This window comes from Vigna radiata, chromosome 11 (assembly GCF_000741045.1).
Source record: "Vigna radiata var. radiata cultivar VC1973A chromosome 11, Vradiata_ver6, whole genome shotgun sequence".
Classification (NCBI taxonomy): domain Eukaryota; kingdom Viridiplantae; phylum Streptophyta; class Magnoliopsida; order Fabales; family Fabaceae; genus Vigna; species Vigna radiata.
The window spans coordinates 8,092,074-8,116,452 of NC_028361.1; the positions used below are offsets into that span (position 1 = coordinate 8,092,074).

General features: G+C 34.7%; 3 protein-coding genes across 10 annotated transcripts; all 3 read right to left on the reverse strand.

Moving 5' to 3' along the window:
- Positions 1 to 15: 15 nt before the first annotated feature.
- Positions 16 to 7,638, reverse strand: LOC106777614 (beta-amylase 8). The gene is made up of 10 exons (XM_014665266.2): positions 7,093 to 7,638; positions 6,408 to 6,632; positions 5,428 to 5,508; positions 5,055 to 5,258; positions 2,789 to 2,983; positions 2,358 to 2,522; positions 1,982 to 2,242; positions 1,164 to 1,376; positions 764 to 980; positions 16 to 297 (listed from the first exon to the last, which is right to left on the reverse strand). Exons 1-10 carry the CDS (start codon positions 7,483 to 7,485, stop codon positions 278 to 280), a joined length of 1,974 nt encoding a protein of 657 aa, XP_014520752.1. The 5' UTR covers positions 7,486 to 7,638; the 3' UTR covers positions 16 to 277.
- A 1,622-nt stretch (positions 7,639 to 9,260) lies between these two features.
- Positions 9,261 to 14,371, reverse strand: LOC106777956 (E3 ubiquitin-protein ligase MBR1). 2 transcript variants are annotated; one of them, XM_022775914.1, is made up of 7 exons: positions 13,860 to 14,368; positions 12,038 to 13,081; positions 11,629 to 11,823; positions 11,392 to 11,543; positions 10,703 to 10,813; positions 10,041 to 10,102; positions 9,261 to 9,847 (listed from the first exon to the last, which is right to left on the reverse strand). In XM_022775914.1, exons 1-6 carry the CDS (start codon positions 14,001 to 14,003, stop codon positions 10,042 to 10,044), a joined length of 1,707 nt encoding a protein of 568 aa, XP_022631635.1. In that variant the 5' UTR covers positions 14,004 to 14,368; the 3' UTR covers positions 9,261 to 9,847; position 10,041. The 2 variants fall into 2 exon arrangements, with proteins under 2 accessions (XP_022631635.1, XP_014521284.1); XM_014665798.2 differs by having other exon boundaries at positions 9,261 to 10,102; positions 11,392 to 11,522; positions 13,860 to 14,371.
- A 2,073-nt stretch (positions 14,372 to 16,444) lies between these two features.
- LOC106777772 (pectin acetylesterase 8) lies at positions 16,445 to 23,120 on the reverse strand. Of its 7 annotated transcripts, none has more exons than XR_002666036.1 (18): positions 22,804 to 23,119; positions 21,945 to 22,066; positions 21,744 to 21,826; positions 21,480 to 21,609; positions 21,317 to 21,396; positions 21,124 to 21,210; positions 20,912 to 21,036; positions 20,762 to 20,822; positions 20,563 to 20,616; positions 20,396 to 20,473; positions 20,022 to 20,127; positions 19,627 to 19,772; positions 19,036 to 19,161; positions 18,670 to 18,741; positions 17,881 to 17,952; positions 17,709 to 17,775; positions 17,119 to 17,220; positions 16,447 to 16,975 (listed from the first exon to the last, which is right to left on the reverse strand). XR_002666036.1 is itself a non-coding variant. In XM_022775915.1 (16 exons), the coding sequence occupies exons 2-16, from the start codon at positions 22,063 to 22,065 to the stop codon at positions 17,776 to 17,778; spliced, it is 1,380 nt and encodes a 459-aa protein (XP_022631636.1). In that variant the 5' UTR covers position 22,066; positions 22,804 to 23,120; the 3' UTR covers positions 17,761 to 17,775. The 7 variants fall into 7 exon arrangements, 2 of the variants coding, with proteins under 2 accessions (XP_022631636.1, XP_022631637.1); XR_002666035.1 differs by having other exon boundaries at positions 16,448 to 16,965; XR_002666034.1 differs by having other exon boundaries at positions 16,445 to 17,220.
- Positions 23,121 to 24,379: the final 1,259 nt, after the last annotated feature.

Genomic DNA, 24,379 nt, shown 5'->3' on the forward strand with positions numbered 1-24,379 from the left:
AAGTTTAAACAAGCAATAGACTAAAATGCTTTTTATTATCGCAAGCAAATTCTTAGCCAAACTTTGCCATCCATAATCACATTTTATAATTACCTATTTTTATAGGTTAGAAAGATTAGATGTTGTAATGCCTTAAATAGGCGCTGATTGAGGACTAGGCCACTTCTTGAAGGCAACGATTCCACGAATATTATATGTAGATTGTTACAAATGGCATTGCGATGATCATTTACCCCCACGAAATGACCTACAGTTAAAACTTTACAATTTGCAGCCATTACAGATCCGTCATCTCACCTGCAAGAATAGCTAGCTATAATAAACATTAGATGGAAAATATTTGCTGAACAAGAACTTGATAACAGATTTTGCAATTACGAAGCCAGCTTGAAAACGTTCATCTTGAAAATGTTTAGTTTCACTAAAGAATAGGCATAATTTATATCAAATTTGAAAGGTTTAAAATCGGTTTTGATATTGGTGCTTAAAAACATTATTTTCATCTCAAAAAGACCAAAATTCCCTATATTAAAGGTATTACATTCAATGTTTAGATGGACTAAAAACATATTTACGTGATCTTAAATTCTATCAGACTATACACGATACCCTGAGATTGAGAGATGGTGGACATTGCGGGCCGTATAGGGAGAGAAAACATTAATTGGGACAATGATTTTGAAAAATATCGTGCTTTGTGCAAACAACCACGTGACAAGAATACTTCTCAAATAGAACAGAGTAAATTCCAGGGGGTCCTTACCATGCATGCATTTAACGAAGAAATCCAAATCGGACAAGCAAACATTAGCCTGCAGCAAAGATGGTTGCTGGTAAACAAAGAATGAAAAATGTCGATGATCAGGATCATTTCTCGGCTTTGCCGTGTCAACCAATCTTTTGTACCCTTCTCTATCGTAGCAAAGGAGTGCATTTTCTCCACCAGCCATCAACCCACGATCCCAAGCTGAGTTTAACACCTGTGTAAACATAAAGCAAACAATGATCATTCATAACAAAGATAACATCCTTGGAAATCGTCCATGTTGACCAAAATATGTTCTGCAAAGTACAAAACATTCCTGCCTTCACGCAGGTAACTACAAAACTTGTCTATCAGAAAGAATTATACTTGCAAAGGTTAAGAACATAGAAAGCATTACCTGCCAACTCAGACCCTCAGGATCAATCAATGATTCGTTAGCTTCCTGGCTGGAAAGATGAAACCCTAAGCAGACGAATTTCATAGTGACAGCATGTTTTCTTAAAACCTCAAACACAGGAAAGTACCCATCCTGATTTGTTGGGTTGTGATATCCTGCTGTCAACTCTGCCGCATGACTAGGAGTCTTGTACCACCAGTATACAGCAGGAACCTACATGAAATCATTGTCACTTTAAAAAAAAACTGTAGTTTTAGTTTATATACTTGTACTTTCTACGGCAGGATATGACTTTTAAAGGAGATGTGAAGACTATGCTTCCTAAGGTTAAATATATGAGACAATAAACATCTTAAGAAAAATATGGAAGAGAAAAATTAAAATTTGTTTTCCTTATACAAGTCAACTATAGTCAACTATAGAAACGATAGTATACTAACAAAATATCATCATGATCCATTTGGGTCTGCTGGAGAACGATTCCTGAAAGATGATATCACATTTGAGATGTGGATATAAATTCCTTAGCTATTGTTCGTTTTTCAAATCTGTGTCCAAATGTTAATTCTAAAAGTTTTTATTTATGCACTCAAATTCTATATTTTACACAAGTAAGGAGTTATATACCATTAACATTTATTCCATGAAAAGTTTTTCTCTTAAATGTAAAACTTGTAGTAAATGGAACCCAAATTTGAAAGGGGATACCAAACTGAATCTAAATCCCTAATAATGCAGTCAATAACAAACATCCAAATTTAGTCATACGACCTAGACAAAACTACTGGAGAAAAAAAAACTGATACCAGGAACACTACCTTGACAATTATTTTTGTCTCCTCGAAAGCAAGGGTTGCAAGAGACAAAACATTATCTGCATGGTCTATTAATGTCTGGGAGTACCAATGTAAGAAGAATCGTCCATAGTAATTGTCATAATCACCTCGCTCACAAAAGAATCCAGTTTCATGCGGCATAGAATTGTAATGTCCAGCATTATCAGGTCCTCTAGCCCAGAAAGAATGACCACGTAATTTGGCCGCTCTCCGCAGACTATGTTGCAGGTATTTATCATAGCACTGCCCATAGAAGATGAGACAGCAAACCGGACTACTTTAAAATATGATAGCACGCACACTATTTATGGTACAGAATAATTCAACAATTTTGCAATTAAGCCACAATATGAGGTACCTGAAACTCACCGATACCAGGATACCTCCATCCCATTCTTTCTGAGAAAGAAGGATATTTCAGCTCTCCGGATGCTCCAAGTCCAACTTCAACAGCAGAAATCAGACCTTCTGCAAACAGGTCATCAAACTCTGTCCGAAAGCTTCTCATCATATCGAAATAGACCTGCATATTATCAGAAAAAGGCTAATCACTAACAAACACAAGAAATGAAAACACTAGTAGATTTCAATTGAAGAATACTTCAAAGAGTATAATCTATGACCACAAAGAATTCTGCACATCCTAGAAAGAACTGCCCTTTTATTTTTTATTAAGGTGAAATGTACAACAATACCGGAAATTAGTATGTAAATGTAACTAACAAAAATTTAACAATAACGTGAATGTCAAATCTTTAACTCTAGCAGTAGGGCTAGATATTTTCATACCTCAATCCCAGTTCTTCCTTTCAGAACTCGTTCTTTGTCTATCCCCCAAGAAAGGCATTCAGTATTCCTCCGTCCTTCACGATCTGTGAAGAATATATCCTGGTTGTCTTTTCCAATATCCAAAACCCATTGTGGGAGGGAAATCAATGCATCACTAGAATCATTCCCTCCACATTCATGAAATGCCATAACAACCTTCAGAATTTTAAACAAGAATCAAGAAAGGTTCTCCAACAACTTCAAAGATGGTTCCCAATTCCCATGACAAAAATACACATCCAATCATAGAAACCTCTAAAGACATTCTAAATGGTGTTTCAAATATTATGCTTCTAGGGGATGGTTTTATTAATTACTCTGAAGAAACATTCCTTCAATGAATAGTATTAATGAAATCATCCACTAGCTATTATGTCTAAATTTCCATATCAAAAATAGATGCCATAGGTAGTAGACAACATTCGTTCATCCTGAAATTATCTGTTCCATATTATGTCATTCATATTTTTTACTAGTTTCAAGTGTTAAATAGGCAGGAAATCTATCAAAAGCATGGTGGCTGAACTGGGATAGAAATTATGGATCCGAAGGCTCATTTTCAGAATCATGAATAGCAAGATTCAAAATCATAATAAAGATAAATCTAAAAGCAACATAAGAAAAAAAAATACACACATATAACAGCATCGTGATATTAAATAGCTACCAAACAAACATATAAGTTTGAAAATAATTTTTACTTCAGTTTCCAAATGTCATGAGTAGAAAATATCTATTTAAATACGAAATAAAATTTGTTAGTAATGAACCTAGATCTTTTGTTTTTTATTCTCTATATTGTGATTAAAAGATATTAGAACATGATAAGTGTGAAAATGAGTTATTTTTACACTTATAAATGATCTCAATTTTATAATTATTCATGTTATTACTCAGTGAAAAGTTGTAATAGAAAATAAATTGTTACGTAAATTATTGTTCAGGAAACGAGGTATAATTTGGAGTTTGTCAGCCAATTCTCGCACAGCCAAAGAAATTGGCAGAGCCAACAGAAGAAATTAGCACAGCACACCAATACTTGTGCGCTGAACGAATCAGCTAATTAAAAGAAGACAGTATTTTCAAAATTCGCATAGCGCACCAGACACTGTGCGCTTAGCGAATTACAGCAGTTGAGTGCATGAATTAAAATTAATTCGCACTAGCGCACACAAACCTTTGCGCTGAGCGAATTAATTAAGTTAAGTGGCTCTTAAAAGACGTGATAGAGAGGCAGAAACTATCTTCTGAACATAATTCTTTAAAACTTGTTTTAAGGGATTAAACCAAGGTACTGTGATGTTAATGTTTGAACGCAAATTATATTGTTCAGATAAGTTATTGTAATGGTAGTCATGAAGTCATGAACAACTTAACTCAAATTCCCTTGGGAGAACGATACTGGACTTTATCACTGTATTACTTGTAACGATTTGGTATACTTGCCAAAAAGATATCAAGTTTTTGGCGTCGTTGCCGGGGACTTGTGTTCCAACACAAGGCAATATGGACATTTGTGACTCTTTTAGACTTGTGAATTTTCCTTTTGAATGTTGTTGTGTATGTAGTTGTGACTACAAATGTTTATACTTTCCACTGGTTTGGTTTGTGTTTAAAGCTTGTTTCGGGGTACGCCTTAGAGCATGATCTAGTTGTTGGAAGATCCTAGGGGTGGGATTTCAGCAGCCGAACTAGCTAAATCAACCCAGATTTTACAGATCACCAGGGATGGGATTGAGTTTAGTCCCCACTGTTCTAGTTCTTAATGAAAGTTTTGATACGTTCTTAGGCCAAGGGATTGTGTGAGGTATGTCAAGCTTAGATAGGCACAACAAGAGGGATCTAAGTGTTTTTACCTTAGAGAACATGGAAAGTAATATTCATCACCTTAGGAAAGTACTAAGTACCCTGTTATTTAACTTTAAGGTTGAGGTCGTCTCCCTTCTTGACCCACCAGCAACAAGTGCAGCTTAAGTCGAACAGAGACTGTACATATGCAGGGGACAAAATTTGTTTGCAAATTGCACAATTCATATGCAAGTCAAACCCAAAATTAGTACAACTCACACTTATATTGCACTAGTTGTATCATGAATTTTGTGATACTAATAACCATGATCAAAAGTCCAAACGAGAAAATGCATTCCAAGAAAATAAATGACTTAGATTCCAATGAATATCAATGCATTATGTATGGATAGGATTATATGAGCAAGTGAAATAATACCTGTAACTTAAGTTTGAATTTTCTAACGATGTTAAAAAGTTCCCTATAGCCAGACCACACGTATTTCTGTGGGCTCCAGCCTTCAACAATGCCCCACCAACAATCCACAACAACACCATCTACATTTAAAGACTTCATATGCATAAGCTCCTGCCTAATGCCTTCAGGATCAATCAACTGGCAAAATTTGTTAATAATACCAGCCTGCAATAAAAGACTAATTTTTAAACCTTATAATCAAATACAAGGAAAACAAAGTACTAAATAGGATAGACAAATGATATTCGTAAATTTACAATTTGTTGTCCAGAATGAAGAAATTAAACATGATCAAAGCTAGTTACTCAGCAAGCAGCAAATGAAGGACACTTACCGGAAGCTTTACATAAACAGGAACATATGGTGTGCCAGTAAAATCATTTTCGTGCACCCCAGAATGAATATCTTGCATAAGCTGCATTAAAAAATTACACTATCAGCTGGTCCTGGATCACATCTGCTCATATATAAGGCTCAATATTATGGTTATCATAAGTTAAAAGCACTTAATACAGAAAATAATTTAGTTTCATTCTAAAAACTATATGGCATACCAGGAATCAAAACAAAGCCATTGAGGAAGTGATATTTACAAAATTAGTATCAGTTCAGCAAATTCAGGTGTGATATTTATTTTCTATATTGTTCTATATCAGTATTGTCATTATAAAGTTTTTGCTTATCCTGATACTCAGGTTGTCCCCAATGGTTGTGAGCTTCACACACCATCATATTAAGCAAAAATACTTCCATATCAAGAGGAGCAAATTCTAAATATTAATTTTATCTGTTAACACACTCCATCACTTCTTTCATTTCTGCAAAGGGCAAACTGTAAATAAACCATTTGGTGACTTGTTTCAAAAGGAAAAGAAGTGTTGCAAGGCGGTCAATTTTGATAAAGAAAAAATAGAGCAAACTAATGATACAATACTTTATCAAGAATAATAGAAATCTTATGGTTTCAAATATCTCTCCACAACCATCTTAAATTAAATTTAAACCCATTACTCGGGTTAAAACAAAAACATTATAAAAAAGCATTATGCAATTGGAGTGCAAATCTGGCCCATCAGAAAAGTTAGGTGGAGGAATGTCAAATTTACAACCATAAATTCATTCTATATCAAGAAAACTCAATAGTGCAAATGTAGAATCACATTATAAATTACAGCCATTATATTTAGTTCATGTTCAGATTTCAGATAACTACAAACGAGGAAAACAGCAAGGGAAATTAAAATCATAGCCTTTGCATATCAAAATTCAACATCAAATATGATATAAATCCACTAGATTAGCCATCAAAATCACCTGATCAGCCTCCAAGCAGTCAACAGTATTGATGGGGCTTGCATTTGTATATTTCTCGTTCTTTGAGTCCCTTTCTGCAATTACAACAGAATCAATGGATGCAGGCGACAAGCATTCATCAATTCTAAGCACAGATGTCTGATTCTCAATCGTTTCCTTAACAGAACAATTCCTCAAAGAACCACCAGAGAGTTGACTTTCAACTGATTTAGCCGCAAATGACCCCTGCATCGTAACACATTACATTTACACAAAGGGGAAAAACCTTAAAATTAGCACAACAAATCATTTCCCAGCTCAACGTTTCATTTCATTTCAATTTCTTATTTTACATCTCAGCTTTAAAATGCATGCACTCATGCACTCTCAATGTAAAATTTTTTACTGTCAACAAATATAAATCATACATTGGATGACTTTTAGTGCAGTCACCAAAAACTCAACAATCTACCGGATATGGCAATTTGTAATTAGATGACAGCGTAAATTTTACACTGTCGGCGTGTATTATTTATTGTCAGTTTTTCTTTCAGTGATCTAACTTACAAGCAACTAACTAAATTCAATCACATTGTCACATCTCAACTTCCAAACCATCAACAAATTGGAGTATTCAATAATAAGAAGCCGCAATCATGAGTGAATTAAAGCTCAAACGTGAAATTTTCGGAGAATTGAAAGGAACCATGTGAGAGGGAGGGGGACACTGGCGATAGGTGGTTCCATCGGCGTCAACAACCCAACCAGCCTCACGCGCGAGCGCGGCGAGTACGTCGTTCATGTCTGCACGGGCGGGCAGGGGGAAATTGCCATACTGGCGGAGGCCGGCGAGCATGCGACTGGTGATGGCCCGGCGGTGTCGCTCCCGGAGCTTGGTTCGCTCCTTCTCCTTCTCTCTCTCCTTCTTTCCCTTGGCAACGGAATTGGTAGTGACCGCCGCCGCCGCCGCGAAACCCCGGGGACGGCGCGGGTGAGGGTGAGGCTGGGGGTTAGAGTTTGGGTGAGTTAAGTAATCGGAGCTGTGGTCGCTCTGAGGGTCGAGATCTTGCGTGGAACCGTCGTCGTTTATGCTCTTCATCTTCACAATTCAGCGTTGACGCTTCTCACTTTCTTCACTCTTCCTCTTACTACTCAACTCAACGCCGTTTTCTCATTATTTTTTTCTGATTTTCTGATACGAACTGGCCCAACGTAAACCACTCCACCTTCTACTTGGGCCTTCCTTTCTCACCTCTCTCTGTCACTAAAAACAAAACCTTTTTTTTAAATAACAATAATAATAATAATAATAATTTCTATACTTGAACTTTTTGAGGGTTGGATATTATCTGGCAGGTTTGTTCTATATGCATCTTTTTTTTCTTTTTTCAACACATGATAAGAATAAAGTACATACATAATAAAGTACATACAAAGAAGGTAAAAACAGAATAACTGATTTACATAAGTTAATGTTATTTAATTATATCAAAAATATTTTCGAAATGAAATACAATTTTAATCAACTGTAATTTATTAATATAAGAAAATGCAAAGGGATTTGTTTGAAAACAATAATTTATATACTTTAGAAAGAGAAGAATGAACTAAAATAAAGAAATTATATTATTTTTTAAAAATATATATATAGTTTTGAGCTCATTATTATATATACAAGCTAATAAACTTATTTAGAAACTAGTATTGTTTTTAACTTTGAAATAATCAACTTATTTTTAATAAATTAGAAAATTTAATGCATTCTATAACATATTTATATCACGTGAAATTGAGAGTGTAAAATACAACAAAAAATATATATTTTTAAATTTAAAAATTGAAAGTATATTCAAGTGTGGGATTGGTAATCACGATTAACATTTCTTAATATTTTTTTTCTACTCATTTATTGTCTTCAACTCAAAGCTAAAGAGATATAGTTAGATAGGTAGTTTTAAATTCATAATAAATACATATTTATTTGTTTTATCTATATTTATAAATTTTGAAAAAGTTTGACTTAACTGTGACTAAAAAAGATTAAAAATTAATAAATACATTTTATTTATAAATATGTTCAATTTGTAATATTAATACTTAATAAAAGTGTGATTGATCAGTTTATTGAGAAATCGTTTAATTTTCAGTATCTTAGGATAACGATATTTCAATGTTTATTAAAATACAGATCTTTTAAAATTATAATATTAAAATAATTATAAAAGAAAAAAGTGAAAAATAAAATAAAGAGGTGTTAGTTTGGAAAAGGAAATGGCCTTGGTGATTGAGAAGCAGCAATTGCTTTGGAAATGAAAAATTGTTGAGTTTTGGTGGAGTGAGTGACGTGTATGATACCGACCGTTCTGTCATCTCTGTATGTTTTGAATTGAGACCAATAGTGGAGTACTGTACCTACTTATGCCACACCAACCAAATAAATCAACCATGGACTGCTTTATGCAGATCACTTTCCATTATTATCTCTTTAAACAATTCCATAATCTGTTTACTTTTAAACTTTATGTTTTAATCTCATCACTATACCAGTAAACTTTCATGTTCTTATCTCTGTTAATTTTAATATCTAACAGAATTACCACAACATAGACACATAACATAAGGATCACAACATAAAAAGAAGAAATAATTAACTAAACCAGTGTTTTGTTACAGTTAGTGTCTAAAACGATAACATTTCCACTAATATCTAAAACGATAATATTTTCCTCAGTGACCCAAAGGCATAATATTATTGAAAATCAAGACTTTTAATTGATTAAAATGTTATTTTGCATTAAATAAGAATAAAAATTTTGCAAGTGATCTAAGGCTGAGAACAGTGAGTGAGACTGCAACATGGAAAATACATTAATATACGATGATATAAAAGTATAAAAATATTAAGCAAATATTAAAAATTCGACAGACTAATCAAGATAAGTGAGTGATCCAAAACTCAAGGAAATGATCCTTTAGCCACCCTGCATCATGATCATGCATGGGAAGAACAGGGACAAAACAACTCAAAGCACATGAGGCAGACCAAATTGTACAACAAATAAATGTAGATGGTGGTGTTTCAGGTCGGTTGGGAGACAACTACTACTTGTCTCCCTCAGTTTACACGGCAATTCAAATGCTTCTTTCCCTTTTTCCTCTGAAAAGTGAAAAGGGATATCATCACACGCATGCACCACTGCTTATGGTTTTGCAGCCACTTGGTTGACTGGTCTACAGAGAAAGAGAATGATTCAGTCAAAGATGCTGTGCCCATCTGCAGTTTCATGGATGACCAAAAGTGCTCATTTGACATATGCTTTTTTTCCCCAAATTTTGTTTAACAAGTGGGGCAAAACAAAGGATGTCGGATATATCATAAGAGAACCTTTTTTTCTGAAACATGATGGAAAAGAATTTCCATTAAACAATACCACAGCCCTCCTTTTTGGCATTTGCTTCACCTGGCAATACAGGGTGGTGAGCCAATAGGTCAGTCTATTTCTACCATGGTCTGATTTGTTTATTCAGAAATTGTAGTAAATATTGACAACAACTAGAGTGCTTCTTCTGATGGTGTCACATCAGCTTATGTGCAATCAATGATCAAAGGAGCAATGAGTATCTCAGAGAAGATGTTTATCAAAAATTGGCCACCTTAGTTCTCCCTTGGTAGTGAATCAGATACACAGATATCCCCTCGACATAGCGGGCACACCCTGTGTATAATATAATAAAAGTTAAAGAGATACAAATTTCCATGCATCTTTAGCACGAGTTGCAAGTAAAGATAATAACATAATGATCATATGAATAGAGGACAACATGGTATCGGGACACATATAGCTCGGTTTTAAGATGCAAAGGAATTCAATCAATTATTACAGTGGGGTCATATGAATTGCTAAGAATTAAAAACGGTAGAAATCCATAACATCATGATGTCAGAAGGGCATCCAAATCTTCCATTATCCATCTCAGAAAATCATGGTGGTTGTACCACAAGTTGAATAGGTTGAAGAAAACATGGGAAAAGCTCATAAGACCGCAGAACATTAGTCAGTTTTGTCAATCACCAATCTTTAGCATCATATAGTTTTTCTGTTTTTACCTGCTTTGTTTTACAGTATACTCAGTAGAGTGCTTCTAGTCTATAAATTACATGTAAAATTCACTCAGCTATGTGCCATTTTAGATAGGTTCCACAGTCCCATGAATGAATAGATGTAGCAATAGAACATTTTACATAAATTTTAAGCTTTTAGTCATAGCAATCCTAAATTAACCAAAAGGGCACCCAAATCTCTATATCCACATACCTGTGAATCTCCTTCAGCCACTTGTCTACACATGTTGTATGAAATTCATGATGACAAGGCAGAACTCTCATACTGTCTCCATCCTCATACTCCACAAGGCATATATAACATCTGCAAAAAGTAAAGGCAAAAGGAAAAGGGAAACTTGTTTAGTATAATCCATGTAAGGGAAAAGTTAAACAAGTTTAGTTAGATAGTACTAAATAGGTCTAAAAATAAAAGGCACATCAGTATGTTGACTAAAGAAAGGAAAAGTGGGGGTAAAGGTCACATGCCACGACAAACCAGAAAAAAGAGAAGACAGTCGTGAATAGTTAAAGCTAAATAAATATGCAACAAGTTACATAATAACTGGGTATGGAGGTTGGAGGTAAGAGTTTCACAGTATCTGGTATCAGTTTGCATTTTCATGCCATGATGTAAACATTACAGCATCCAAACTGCATACTAAAGCGACTCAAGTCTGGCCTCACAAGACACGACTAAATACTAATTTTTATTGTTTGCTTTCTACTTTTTAATCTTTGTTAGGAAATGTTACATACGTTCTAAAGTTTTTTAGACATGTCACACAAGATAGATGTAAGAGGGAATAACTTAAACAAAATAAATGGAAATGAAAAAGAAAAATGAAAAGGCATTTTAAGAAAATGAGTCAAACTGGGAGGAGGTTGAGCTTGAATACTTACTGTACAGGTTCTTCTTGATGTTTGTGCAACTTTGTGTATAATTTGACAGGCAAGGATTCCACAACTTCATTAGGTGCAGGAATGGAACCGATAGATGACACAGAAGGGCGAGAAGATAAAACCACAGATTGCTGGTGAATTTCATCCAGAACCTAATTAAAATATGTACAAATATTTAACCTGCATAAATATATAATGAATGGCCACTAGAATAGATAAACAGCACATTAAACTCACTTCAAACAAGGCTTCAGCTAGCATAACAATTCTTGATATGCTAGCTCTAGCATTGGTATCATCATTTGAATTGGTATCCCGACTATTGGTTCTGCATGCACAACGACCGTTTCTGTGTTGACCAGACAAGATACATGATCTGTCATGTCCAGAAAGATTTTCAAACCGGCTACCCAACCGCTGAAGAGCACGGACCTAGACCATTTAAATTTGCATCATTAACAATGAACAAATTCCAGGGATTGGTTAAGAGAACATGCACAGATGTTTCTATAGAAAAAAATACTAGTCTTAATATTTGTTATTGTTGTTTCAAAAGCCTCAAATAATGAGGGAATTCTTGGGTTTGGAAGCATATTATTAGACCATCAGTTAGTTATTAATTAAAAAGTTCAAAAAATCCACAAACCTGGGACCGTATTCTTCTTCTCCGTTCCAGGAAATTGGTCCTATGTTCCAGCAGATCCTGATACCTAGTTTCTCTAGAACGTGAAGTCTCAACTTCATAGTCTTGGATGCCAAACAAAGAGCTAGGTGTACTGGGTAGAGGATATCTAGGTGTAGAAGAATTTGAAGCATTACGACCAGTTGGTGACACTCTTGCTTCTCTATCCCCTACTCGTCTTCCATTCTCTTGACCAGCCTCTCTTACTTCTCTCTCTCGTTGCATAGGGCAAAAGGTGAAGTCTGACAATGTTGATCGGCGGAGAACTCTGTCACGGAGCCTTCCAACACTTAAAGTTCGGCTAAAACGAACATTACGCTCCACAGGTTCTCGAGCTCCATTTCGCCTATCAGTATGTCTAGTCTCAATATTTTCTCTATCAGTATGAATTCTTGGTGAAAACATGTTGGCATCAGGTACTTCTCTTGCACCATTTCCATCTCTACCCACATCCTGGATGGAAGAAACTGGGCGACTACTAGCCAAATTACCAGGTGAAACCAATGCTGGGGCATTAGGGCGCAAATTATTAGAAGCTTCTTCATGACACTGCATAGGCACTTGACTAACAAAAGATGCATTGAGCAAATCACTACGCTGTTGAGTTTCATTTCTATTAATCAAGCTGCCAGGAGGCCCTGGATGTAGACTAAGCTCATCTTCATCATTAAATATTGCGAGACTTGTTGAAGAAACAGGGCAAGGCCTAGATGATCCCAAACTTGTGGTTCTGCTAAGTCTGAAGCTTATATTACCAGGAACAAGGCTAAAGCGAGACAAGAACCGACTTGAGGGGTTCAAGGAGTGGTTTGAAGAAGAATGTGCAGAGCTGCTACCAGTTCTGGATGCACTGTGACGCCACTCTTCAAGATCAATGTTAGAAGGCACTTCATCAGATTTAGCAGGTTTCACCTTTCTAAAGGACTCTGTCTTCCCTTCATCTGAGTCTATTTCATTGCCACTGGTGTATGTCACATCATCTCGGTTTACTTTATCCTGATCACAAACCTACAGCATGTGTTTCAAACTACAGTTAGCCAGTTAGTAAGAAAAAACCTTGACCAATTCCAAAACTTTTCCACTACATGACAATGACACAAGGAAACAAATGTATGAGAGCAAATGCAGAAGAAAAACTAATCCAATATATTGCTTTTTAAACAAACTTACTGGCATTTCTTGCCTACAAACAAAATAAGGCGTGATAAAACAAAGAGGCTAATAATAAGACAGAGGCATGGGTGTTAAGAAAGTCCTAATACACCAATCAATATTTAAAAAATTTGCAAGTTGAAACAGAATGACAATGCATTATAATTGTTTTTGAAGATTTCAGATTTCACCCATAAACCAAAATGGTTCTGCCACATTTCAGATTTCACCCATAAACCAATTGGCATTAGGCGAGTTTCCCAACACAAAATCGGGGCAGACTAACCAGTACTTTCCAACACTTCCCTTGTTTATCAGGAATTCAATGCATAATTAGCTGTTTCATTACTGTACAAATACTATTGCATCTTTCAAGAACCTTATTAAATTACGTCATATCTTCCATTAAGAATCGATTTATTAGGAGTCTCACCAGTAAATCACGAAAACCAATAGCTTTCAAACACCTTTGAAAGTAACGGCAAATTCAATCACGTAATATTTGATTTTAAAATATAAATAAAGGTAAACTTAATGAATATTTGAAAATAATTATCCTTTAAATTAAAATCTAATTGACGTAACACTGAAAAGGATGCGAAAAAGTTTGAAAAACCAAGGAAGTTAGTATTACCTGGTCGTCACTATCAATGTCACGAGATCCAGACGACGTTCCGAGACAATAAGATGGGAAACCTCTGTGCCCCTTAGATCGACCCTTCCTGAAACTCCCCGAAGACGACGACGATGACCTGGCTTTGCTGCCACCGGACCCCATCTTCCTCAGCCAACAACCAGAAACCCGGCAAAAAAAAAAAAAAGCGTTTGGGAGTACCCAAATGGAGCAAACAGCAAGACCCAGAAATCAAAATGCGGTTTTTTTGAGATCCCGGGTGGTTCAGATCTACAGAGATGGGAAAGTAAAGCGAGATTTTTGAGGGATGTTGTGGTGCATTGGATTGAAGTGTGTGAATTTTTTGAATGTGAATATGTGAATAAGAAGAGAGAAGGGAAAAGAAGAGGGTAAAGAGGGAAAAGATAGTGTGGTGGTGATGGGAGTAGCTGAGGGAATGAGACAAAGCAACTCGCAGGGAAACGGAAAAGGAGGCTTTTTTTGTAAGAAAAGTGACGATAACATAAAATAATAAACAAGCAAAATAAAGCAGTAGCTGTTTTCTATACTTTAAATTAATTCAATAAATAACACTCATAATTTAAAACAATTTCTGCACTGCCATATCCAATATAACTAATCATAGCATACAAAAATTACAGTGGATTAAATTAAAATTAAAATTTTGTAGTTTAATTTAAGAAGAAAAATGGCATTTAATTTTTGTGTACCCCCACGATTCTGGGGATTAAAATATAGGTGCCTCTGGTGTACGATGAGTGCAGCGTGTCTTTCAATCGCATTCAATTTCACAAATCAGGTGGAGCTGCCCCCAACACAACACCTTTTATTTTCTTTCATTTTACCTTATTTCAACATTCAATCTCTCCCACGTCTTTTGTTTTCAACCTTTTCTTTTTGTTGGAAAAACACCGTACCCATATGGTAACGGTAACTAACTTAACTCCCGTTACGAACGCTTCTGTGAAAAAAATATTAAATCTTGAATTTATTTTATAATTCGGTTGATATTTTACGGGACTGAAACATTAATCTTTGGGATAAATATGTTTTTAGTTCCTATACTTTGGGGCGATTTTGGTTTTAGTCCCTCTTTCAAACTATGATACAATTTAGTCCTTCAACTTTAGAAAACTCTGGTTTTAATCCTTTTTACCAAATTTTTTAAACTTTATTTGTTGTTTCAAGCACGTTACATTATAACATTTGGATTGTTTACACTGTTTGACACATTTTTGCTCCAATGTTAACTGAGAAACGCGTTTGAAACAGTAAATAAAATTAAAAAAATTTGGTAAAAAGGACTAAAACCAAAGTTTTCTAAAGTTGAAGGACTAAATTGTACTATAGTTTAAAAGAGGGACTAAAACCAAAATCGCCCCCCAAAGTATAGGAACTAAAAACATATTTAATCCTTAATCTTTTCAACTGTTTCTTGTCTCGAATAAAATATAAACAAACTTATTTAAAATCTGATGGTTTATAACTTGTTTATTAATATCTTTAATTAGATATTCTTTATTACTGTTTATTAATATCTTTAATTAAATATTTTTTATTATTTTATATCTTTAATAAAATATCTCGTAATCATCCGATCTGATATCATACACGAGAAAATAGTGATTGTGTTGGAATAAATATTACCTGTGATAATAATAAAATGATTAATTTGACCTACTCTCTGTTTCTATAATTATTAATTACTAATGTGTTACATGTATTTCCTTCCAAACCCACCTAAAAGAACGTGTCGTGTTCAACGTAACCTAAAGAAAAGGTCTGAAAAAGTTTTTTTTTATTCATCTTTTGAAAGACAAACGTTAATTGGTTTGAAAATAAAATAAAAATTAGTAGAAATCATTAAAGAGTCTTCAATACGGAGTCAACTCTTTCCAAACGTTGTTTCCATCAAGTAAATAATCTGGACCGATCGATCTATCAGATTGATAGAAGATCCATAAGTAGAAGATTCTTGCTTAAGATGAAGTTGTTTTAATTTTAATTTTAATTTTAATTTTAAGATTGCTTTTAGATTCTTGTCATGTTTTGAATGTTTCAAATAAATGTATATTATTATAATAATTAAATCCCTTAATGAGATTTATGGAGTAAACTTTTGTTGTAAAAAAATTTCGGACATTGTATTCACAATATCTCAAAACCCAGCATCAAGGATCAGTATGTGCTATTAAATGTTCTAATTCTAACTGTGAAATTTAAAAACATAAGAATTTATTTCTAAAAAAAATCAAATTGACTTATTAAAGGTTATATTACTGGGGTGAATTAATAAGAAAATTATGGAACTATTTAACAATTTTTAAATAATCTTCCTTGTGTTTCAAATCTGTAATTCAAATTAAAAATAAAGTTTGAAGTTTTTAAATTTCAATTATAACTTACTTGGAAGTTTATGATCTGTGTGATATTTTAGTGTTCCATCAAATTCAGATGGTAACATCAAAGGCACATATACGTAAAGTCCAAATCAATCGATGATGGATTAGATAATACACTGAGATGGTTTACATGGATTATTCAATAATTTTTCTGTGGTTTCCCTAACAGGATGATTTTATTATTCTGTCACACCACATTCAAATGGTAATGTCAAAGGCACAGATACATAAACTCCAAATTTATGCAGTATGATGAATCAAATAACATATTAACATGATCTACATGATTCTGACAAATGTATATTTGTGTCACTTGAAACTTCACACATTCTTTAACTAATAGATTAGTCTGCAAAGAGAGAAAAACATAACATTCTTTTACTAATGCCATGTTTAAAATTATATTGAAAGCAACTCCTTAACATGGTGAATTAGAAATTATGAATTTGTTCTTACAAAACAAGATACTATGATATATGCTGTCAGTATTACAATTGCAGCTTCACCAGCAGGATTTATGCACCTTGCACTTAGCCAGTTCGTGTGAATTGACACAGCATTTGAAAATAAAGATGCATGTTGTTCGTATAATCAATTATGATCCACCTAATTTTTCAAGTTTTCTTCTCCTTGAGTGAAAGTTAGCCCACCAAAGTTTTGAACTTTCGTTTCTTTTTCATCCTACCAAAACACCCTTCTTCCAACTGTTTTCACCTTAAACAAAAGATGCATAAATGTTTCTCATAATAGATGGCACACAAAAGAAGTCAAACAGAAACACCAGAACATCCTCTCTCCAAAAAATAAGGCAGAAAATAATTATTTAGGCCAAGCAATTGCTGTAAGTTCAAGCTTACTCTGACTGAATTCAATTATGAAGCTGTGTCTGGAATTTATTGCAGTCTGTACAAGGCCACAAAATTGTTCAATCCAATGGGATTGGCTTTTTCCTGCTTCCTCTGCACAACCAGCACCCAATTCATCAATCCATTATTTTTAACCAACAAAAAGAAAAATCCAAATAGCATTTCCTCAACAAAGTCAACAGAAAGTTTACCAGACAACAATAGAAAATTATCAACACAAAAAAGTACTAAATTTCAACCACTGATTTTCAAACAACATCGGAAATTTTGATAATCTCAAAAGGCATATCAACACATAATTCCATTTCACCCAAGCAAAAGCTATGTTACAACAAACTAGGGGATCATACAAGATCTATCCACAAGAACCAAAACAGTTTTACTGTGAATAGCGTCATAGACCCTGTGGTACTAACAAAGATTGTGGTCCCATGAAATGAATTTGGAAACTGTCACTGAACAAGTGCGAGAAGCTAGAGGATTCTATCACTATCAGCTTTGGAAACTACTCCAGCAACATGTCACTCAACAATAAAACAAAATTCACACCAATCGAAAGTTCACAACAGTAAATCATTTACATGGAAGACAGTGGAAGAGATGGTCCAGCCGTGTCAGAATTCGAACCAGCTTTTATACGATGATGATCTACAAGATGGAAGAAGGACCCATATAAATGTCACCCCTCTGCAGAATTTATGAACTAATAATTATGAAAATAAAAAAAGAACAGCTTTAAACATTTATGTTTACCATAAGACCCAACGTTAGTAGTAGAAGCCCATTGATTCCTCCATTAATGCACACAAGCTCAATCCACTGTGCCTAAAAATGGAATAGAAAAACAAAATGAAACATTAAGTAAACAAAGTTCAAGTTTCCTCGTCATAATTCATGATGTTAAGGAGCATACGACAGTCAAAACAAAAATACTAGAATGAAATCCTATGTACCGCAAAAAATCTTTTCAATAACGAATCGTAATCCGCAAATAAATATAAATAAATAATATAGATGTACGTCTGTTTATACTGTATAAAACATGGTGCCGATGATTTAAATATGAACATGCGAATCCTCAAAATCCAGACATATATGTTTTTTTACTTTGGTCACCCAAGCGAGAAGAAATTGTAGTCGTGTTAGAAAAAACGACATGATCGAAGAAGGTAAACGACAAGACAGGTTACAAAGCTAACGCCGCTTCAAACGATAGGATTCCGGCCAAGGTGAGTTTAGTTCGCGACGGTGATTAGAGCTTCGAGAGATGAAAATTGAGAAAGGACAATTGCAATCGCTCAAAGCGCGTGTTTAAATTTATGACGAATTGATTTGTGAAAATATGGCACTGTATATCACAATCAATGTTAATAATATTTTTTTAAAGAAAAGCATGAATGTTAATAATATTTTTTTAATACCAGAATCAATGATTGAAGGAAATTGCATTGTGGTCTATTTCAGTTTTTCCCGTGTCTGGTTCCAACCCTTGGAATAAAATGAGTGGTTCATAGCAGAATACTGCAACTAAGCTTAGCTCACCTTGTTTGTTAGTTTTGAAAAATTGAGCTTTCTGGCTGATGCATCTGACGTTCCTTTCGAGGTCACATTTTTCTAACATGCACACAACACATAAAGCTCTTACAAATCAAGTAACAGAAGCATAGAAAGAATATACTATCACTAGTTTTTTATTATGAATAAGTGGCATTAAACAATGGTGGAGGTACACCCAGCACACAAGTTCAGTGCAGTGGCGGCATTTCCTTATTTTGATGGCCTAATAGAATTGGAAATCATATTTTCTTATTCAATCTGATGTTGCTAACCAATAACTAATAAGTGTGGTTTTTAGGAATGGTAGAAATAAATGTGTGCTAAATTTTGATGAAATGAATGTATCTATACTCCTTGGTGGTCGTCTTCTGGTCCAAAAACGCGGTTGTGACAAGTGGGGTTGCAGGGGTAAGGGCAATCTATCTGATGGAAAGTCCTTCTTTCATAAAACCAGTCTGCTACAGCCTGTGCAATTGTCTGCAGAGTGTTACGCAGACAAGTCAGCTATCTATTCAGCCGGATAGTATATGAAGGAAAGGCAATAACAAGGCAAAAACACTATGTAACTCATCAAATGTTTTTAATCTATACAAACACACTAGTTTTTCTTTCGGTGTTTTTATTTATTTATGATATAATGTTCAAACTTTGTGAGTTATTTGTCTTCCCATTAATCTCCATTACAAAAAGGTTTTGTGATTTCATCAGGCGTTGACACCTGAGGCAAGCGTTTTTTGTAATGTGGCATTGTCACATGGCAATGCCTTATGGAATCAGCAAACATTTTTGTAATGAAGACTGATTAGAAAGACAGAAAAACTTAAAGTTTGAACATCACAAGGATCCTAAATAAAAATTGAAGAAACTATGACTAAAAGTTGGTATATTTATAGAGATGGAAAAATGTGTGTAAGTTGGGGGTTAGAAAATGCAGCTTCTTACTGTCTTTTCCAGTTCTGGAGAGTCACTTCTCAACCATGTCTCCTGCATTTCAGTTTGGCAGTGGGCATAGCAAGAGTCTATAAACATTCCTTTATATGAAGAGTTGCCTAGCACTGTCAATGCCCTTAAAAATTCTGTCCTGAAGCCTGAAAATCAACCCACGTATGACTTGAAATCAGGAATTTCGTTGGCCCTTAAAAGCTTTGACCAAAGTTCAGATATGACAACGTATGATATTGTGATCTCAGTAAGTTGTTTTTCTTAACTCGATTAAAAAGTATGACAGAGGCGTTCTAAACAACAGACAGCATTCTGAGGGTGATTTTACAAAATAAAATTTCTCAGTTTGGATTTTACCATGATGGGACACAAATAATTAATATAAGAAGACTCACCTTGCATTAGATCTAATTGATCAGGTGAACAGTTGTTTATATCAAGCTTACAGCTATGCCAATGGCCTTCAGGATCAGCAACACCAGGTGCCAAAATGTTCTTAATCTGAATCAAAACAACATTCTGAGGATCAGGGAAAGGACTGGAAAGATCTCTCCAGTTATTAAGAGCTAGTAGCAAAACATCAAATGATAGAAATCTTAAGAAGAGTAAGTAAAATAATCTTGGTTCAACTTCCGATACAAAGTTTATTTTGCATAAGAAACCACAAGTTTTACACAGATCAATGTCGGTTTAGCATGACCAAAACAATAAAACAGGAACACCACTCTGCAAATACACTCATGTATCTTGAGCAAAAGAATTATCTGACCTGCCATGAGTCGTATGCTGCATTTACAAAGAAGATTGGCGTAGTGATATGTGATGCTAAATATTGTGGGAAAAAGCACTGCAAGATTGTTCAGAAATCAGAAGAATTAGTAACATCAAAAGAGGGAATTGCAGAGGTAGAAAGATAAAACTAATTCATAAACTTACTAGCTTTGGGCTAAGTCTTGAAGTGCATGACTGAGGCAAATTCCTTGCAGAGCCCTTTTAAAATTAGAATGCGAAAAAAAAAAGTCAGACTTGAATATTTTAGATCTTCCATGAAAGAACTTTTTGTGTGTGTGTGTGTGTTTAGAACACAGCATATGCAAAAATGGAAATTGATCAGATAAAAGGAAAGGAGTAGTACATGAGTAGCAACAACTTGACTGAAGTACTGTTGAATGTGGTATGCCCCAGTGACATCCCTTCTGTTAACAGTAACATATTGAATCATAAAATGATATAAGGAACTCTTAATATTTTATAGGAAGAGGCAAAGTAAAAAGCAATAACTTACGCATTGATAAAATAACCAGCATCTGAGAGGCATTTCACTCTGGCTCCTCTAGGTAATAGAGCTCGGAAGCGATCACAATGCAGTACTGAAGTTAATCCTCCAGCTGAACATCCAGAAATAATAGCCTGTAGTAACAAGTTCTGGTGAGTGAATGAAAAAAAAAAAACAATAAAGAGGAAGAAAAAGAGTTGCAAAACACCAACATGTCTTACATTTCGAGCATTTTTCATTCCTTTTGCTAGTAAATCCTCCATGACAGCAGCAAAAATCCTTGCTCCTCTAAAGTGCAACTTAGTAACCTAATTTATTTACACACCACAGTATTAAAGTTTAACCAGAATGACTCATGATTAATGTTTTGATTAAATTTAGAAGTCTAAGTTCCTAGAGTTTAGCTGAACTTACTGGATTGACTTCTTCTACATCACCAGTAAAAGATGAACCATCGCAATACCTAACCTTGATTCTGTTCCAGTTGTAGAAATCTGTAATTTACAACACTCATTAGAAAGTTAAATCAATGTTGGATTGATGAAGAGAAACAAGATTGCTGATCAGTGGGGAAGACCTGGATTAAACATTTGCCTGTTACTCATAATTCCCGAAAAGGCAATTTGCTTTGCCATTTGCTTGGATGAACCTAAACGATTGGTCTTGCGAGAGAGACAAGTAGTGACATTGTTGCACCATCCTCCTCCCTAGCAGAATGAAAATAGATGAAGAGCCAATGAAGATAGAACTTCTATAGTTTGTCAAAAAAGTCAGATAAAACAATGAACCAAATTTCATATTTGAGACTCATTATTGGTGGAAATTTATAGGGAGGAACAACCTCAAAAGCAACCAACCAATTGTTGATCCCTGTTCCAGATCCCCTATCAAAATGGTAAGCTGGTGGACTCCCATCCAAACAAACTGCACGATATTTTGAAATCCAATTTCCCAATTATTATAAACATCATTGAAAGTAATAAGTATGATGTTAAGAGCACAATTAATTAATATATGAAAAGACATAGCCAAATTTCCTAACCAGCTCCTTTTGCTACAGCGTTCTGAAGATAGGTGATTGGCACATAAGAAGCCTCTGCTATCAGCAACAGCAGTGCACAAACCAGAAAATTCAACCACTGTCTTATGTTCCCACCCTCCATTCTGCACAAATCCAACAAATAGAAAACGATAAACATACATACGCATATAAAACTAGAAAAACAGAGCAAGATCTTTCCATCGATATATAAGTAAAAATACATCATTCCAACTCCCTTTTCACTTCGACCTAACACTCACCGAAAAAGGCTCTATTCATGCAGTTGGTATTCCAAAAATCGTAGAGCCAAACGGTTTGATTTCCTATAGAATAACTCAGATGGATTTATGACTTTTGTACGAATATTGGTTTCCTTCCACGGTGAAAAAACCCAATGCCCCTATTCCCACTAGCCTCCACACACACACACACAAATCCAAAAACCTGCTTTTTCATTGACGTTTCGTGATCCTTGATATGGCCAGAAACTATATACACATGTGCCATAATTGCAGTTACAGCGACTAAAAAAAACTCCGATGTTGCCTTCAAAATGGCGAAACAAACAGCTTCCTAAAATCTTGAATTCCGTTTATTTATTTCACTCATCACCAGAAATTAATGCAACACCGTAATGGAAGTCAAAACTGCCGACTTGCACTGCACAGGTTTCCCGTAAGTTTAACAAAATGAATCACAAACACAATCACTGATCCCATTCCATTCCAAAAACTAATCCCATATTCTAAGGCAAAGGCAGATCAAAATCTTCACTCCAACCCCACAAACATTCATATGATCAAAGGCAAAGCTAAAAAGAAAACAGTTTGTGTATGAGTATAAACGGTAGCAGGTGTACCTGAGATGGAGAATGGGTTGAGGAAAACAGGTGAAGCAACACTGAAGAAGGTTTGTTAATGAAAGGCAATTGAAGGTGGTGAAGGCTTATAAGATGGTGAAGAAACACAATGTAACTAACAATCGTTAAGAAGTCTGTTTCTGTGGCAGTGTTGGGTGGAGAGAGAATGGAGTCTTAAATCTTCAGTCTAAGTAATGGAATTATGGTGTCAGTTAGTTCTGTGAATACAAAGGCTTTCTCAGTTTGGTCAGAAAAACCCAGAGCCGACACTCATTTCCTCAAAAACAACACCAAAAAAATGTGCTTATTTATATTTTTCTGTGAAAGAATGTGCAGATTTATATAGTAAAGTTCTTTACTTGTTTTTAAGAAAAAAATAAATGAGTGACAGTCCGACATAGTAAACCTAGTCGCAGAATGTCCTTAAACTGGGGTATAAGTTCAAAGACAGCAAATTTTTCACGGTGCTGGTGTTTTCTACCTTCGGGTAGTGCATAATTAATTAACTAAATACTTTAATTACTTTATTGAATAATTACGGCAATAAGAATATTGATGCTGTCTCTGGGGCTCCAGGGTCCGACCCGAATGTTTCTTGTGAAAAGCATCGAATCTTATCGTTGTTTAGTGTTCCCACATGAATGAGTGGTTCAAATGTGCAATCTTGGCGCCGACTAAATAAAATTATGGAACAAAACAAAACCCTAACAATATTCTCCTGTGCACGCTCCTTTTCTTATCATCATGAGCTCGCTTCTCTCTGTCTCCACTTCTTTTCCTTTGACAAAATGCTAAAGTAATTGAATTTTAGGGTTTTCAGTTTTCAGTTTCACAAAACAAATTCTCATCACGGCGATGATGATGTTCTTCAAAGATTGTCTTTGCGGAATAAAGGTAAACACGCATCGATGTTTCGTTGAGTCCAAACGTAAATTATTGCTTTCTGGGAGAGACATTTCGGCATGCATTCGTCCTCATCGATCGGTGTAATGATGTCAAAGTTTTGTAATTTAAAATAAATTTTTGAAATAAATAAAGTTTATAGAGAAATTACAGTGTTAAGAAGTAGCGAATAGTGTAGTACTCAAAGGAATGTGAAGGGCATGATTGGATTGTAAAGTGGGTGTGGGAAAAGTTAGGAATTTGGTAGCAATGTTGAGGTACAAAAAGTGGCACGCGATTGACGGTGATTTCTTAAATACCATATCATAGTTTCACTAAACAAACACTTCCTATACTAAATTCATACATGATGTTTTGTTATATTTCCCATTAATGAGAAAAGCTGTCCTCCAATGCCACCAAAAGCCACCAACCTCCTTTTCTTCTCTTTCTTTTCAACCTCACATTTCACCTTTGTGTGCCAAACGCAAAAGCACTTTCTAACTCCCATCAAATCAAGTGATATGGATACCCCAATTAATTCAATAAACATTGTTTTGGTGGAATTGGTTCGAATTTCTGTTCACCTTCATTTTCTACACTACATTCAAGTGAGATATATTTTATAAAAATTTATATTTTTATTAGAATACATCAAGGTCCTTTTAGCTTAACTTCAATATTATAAAGTTTA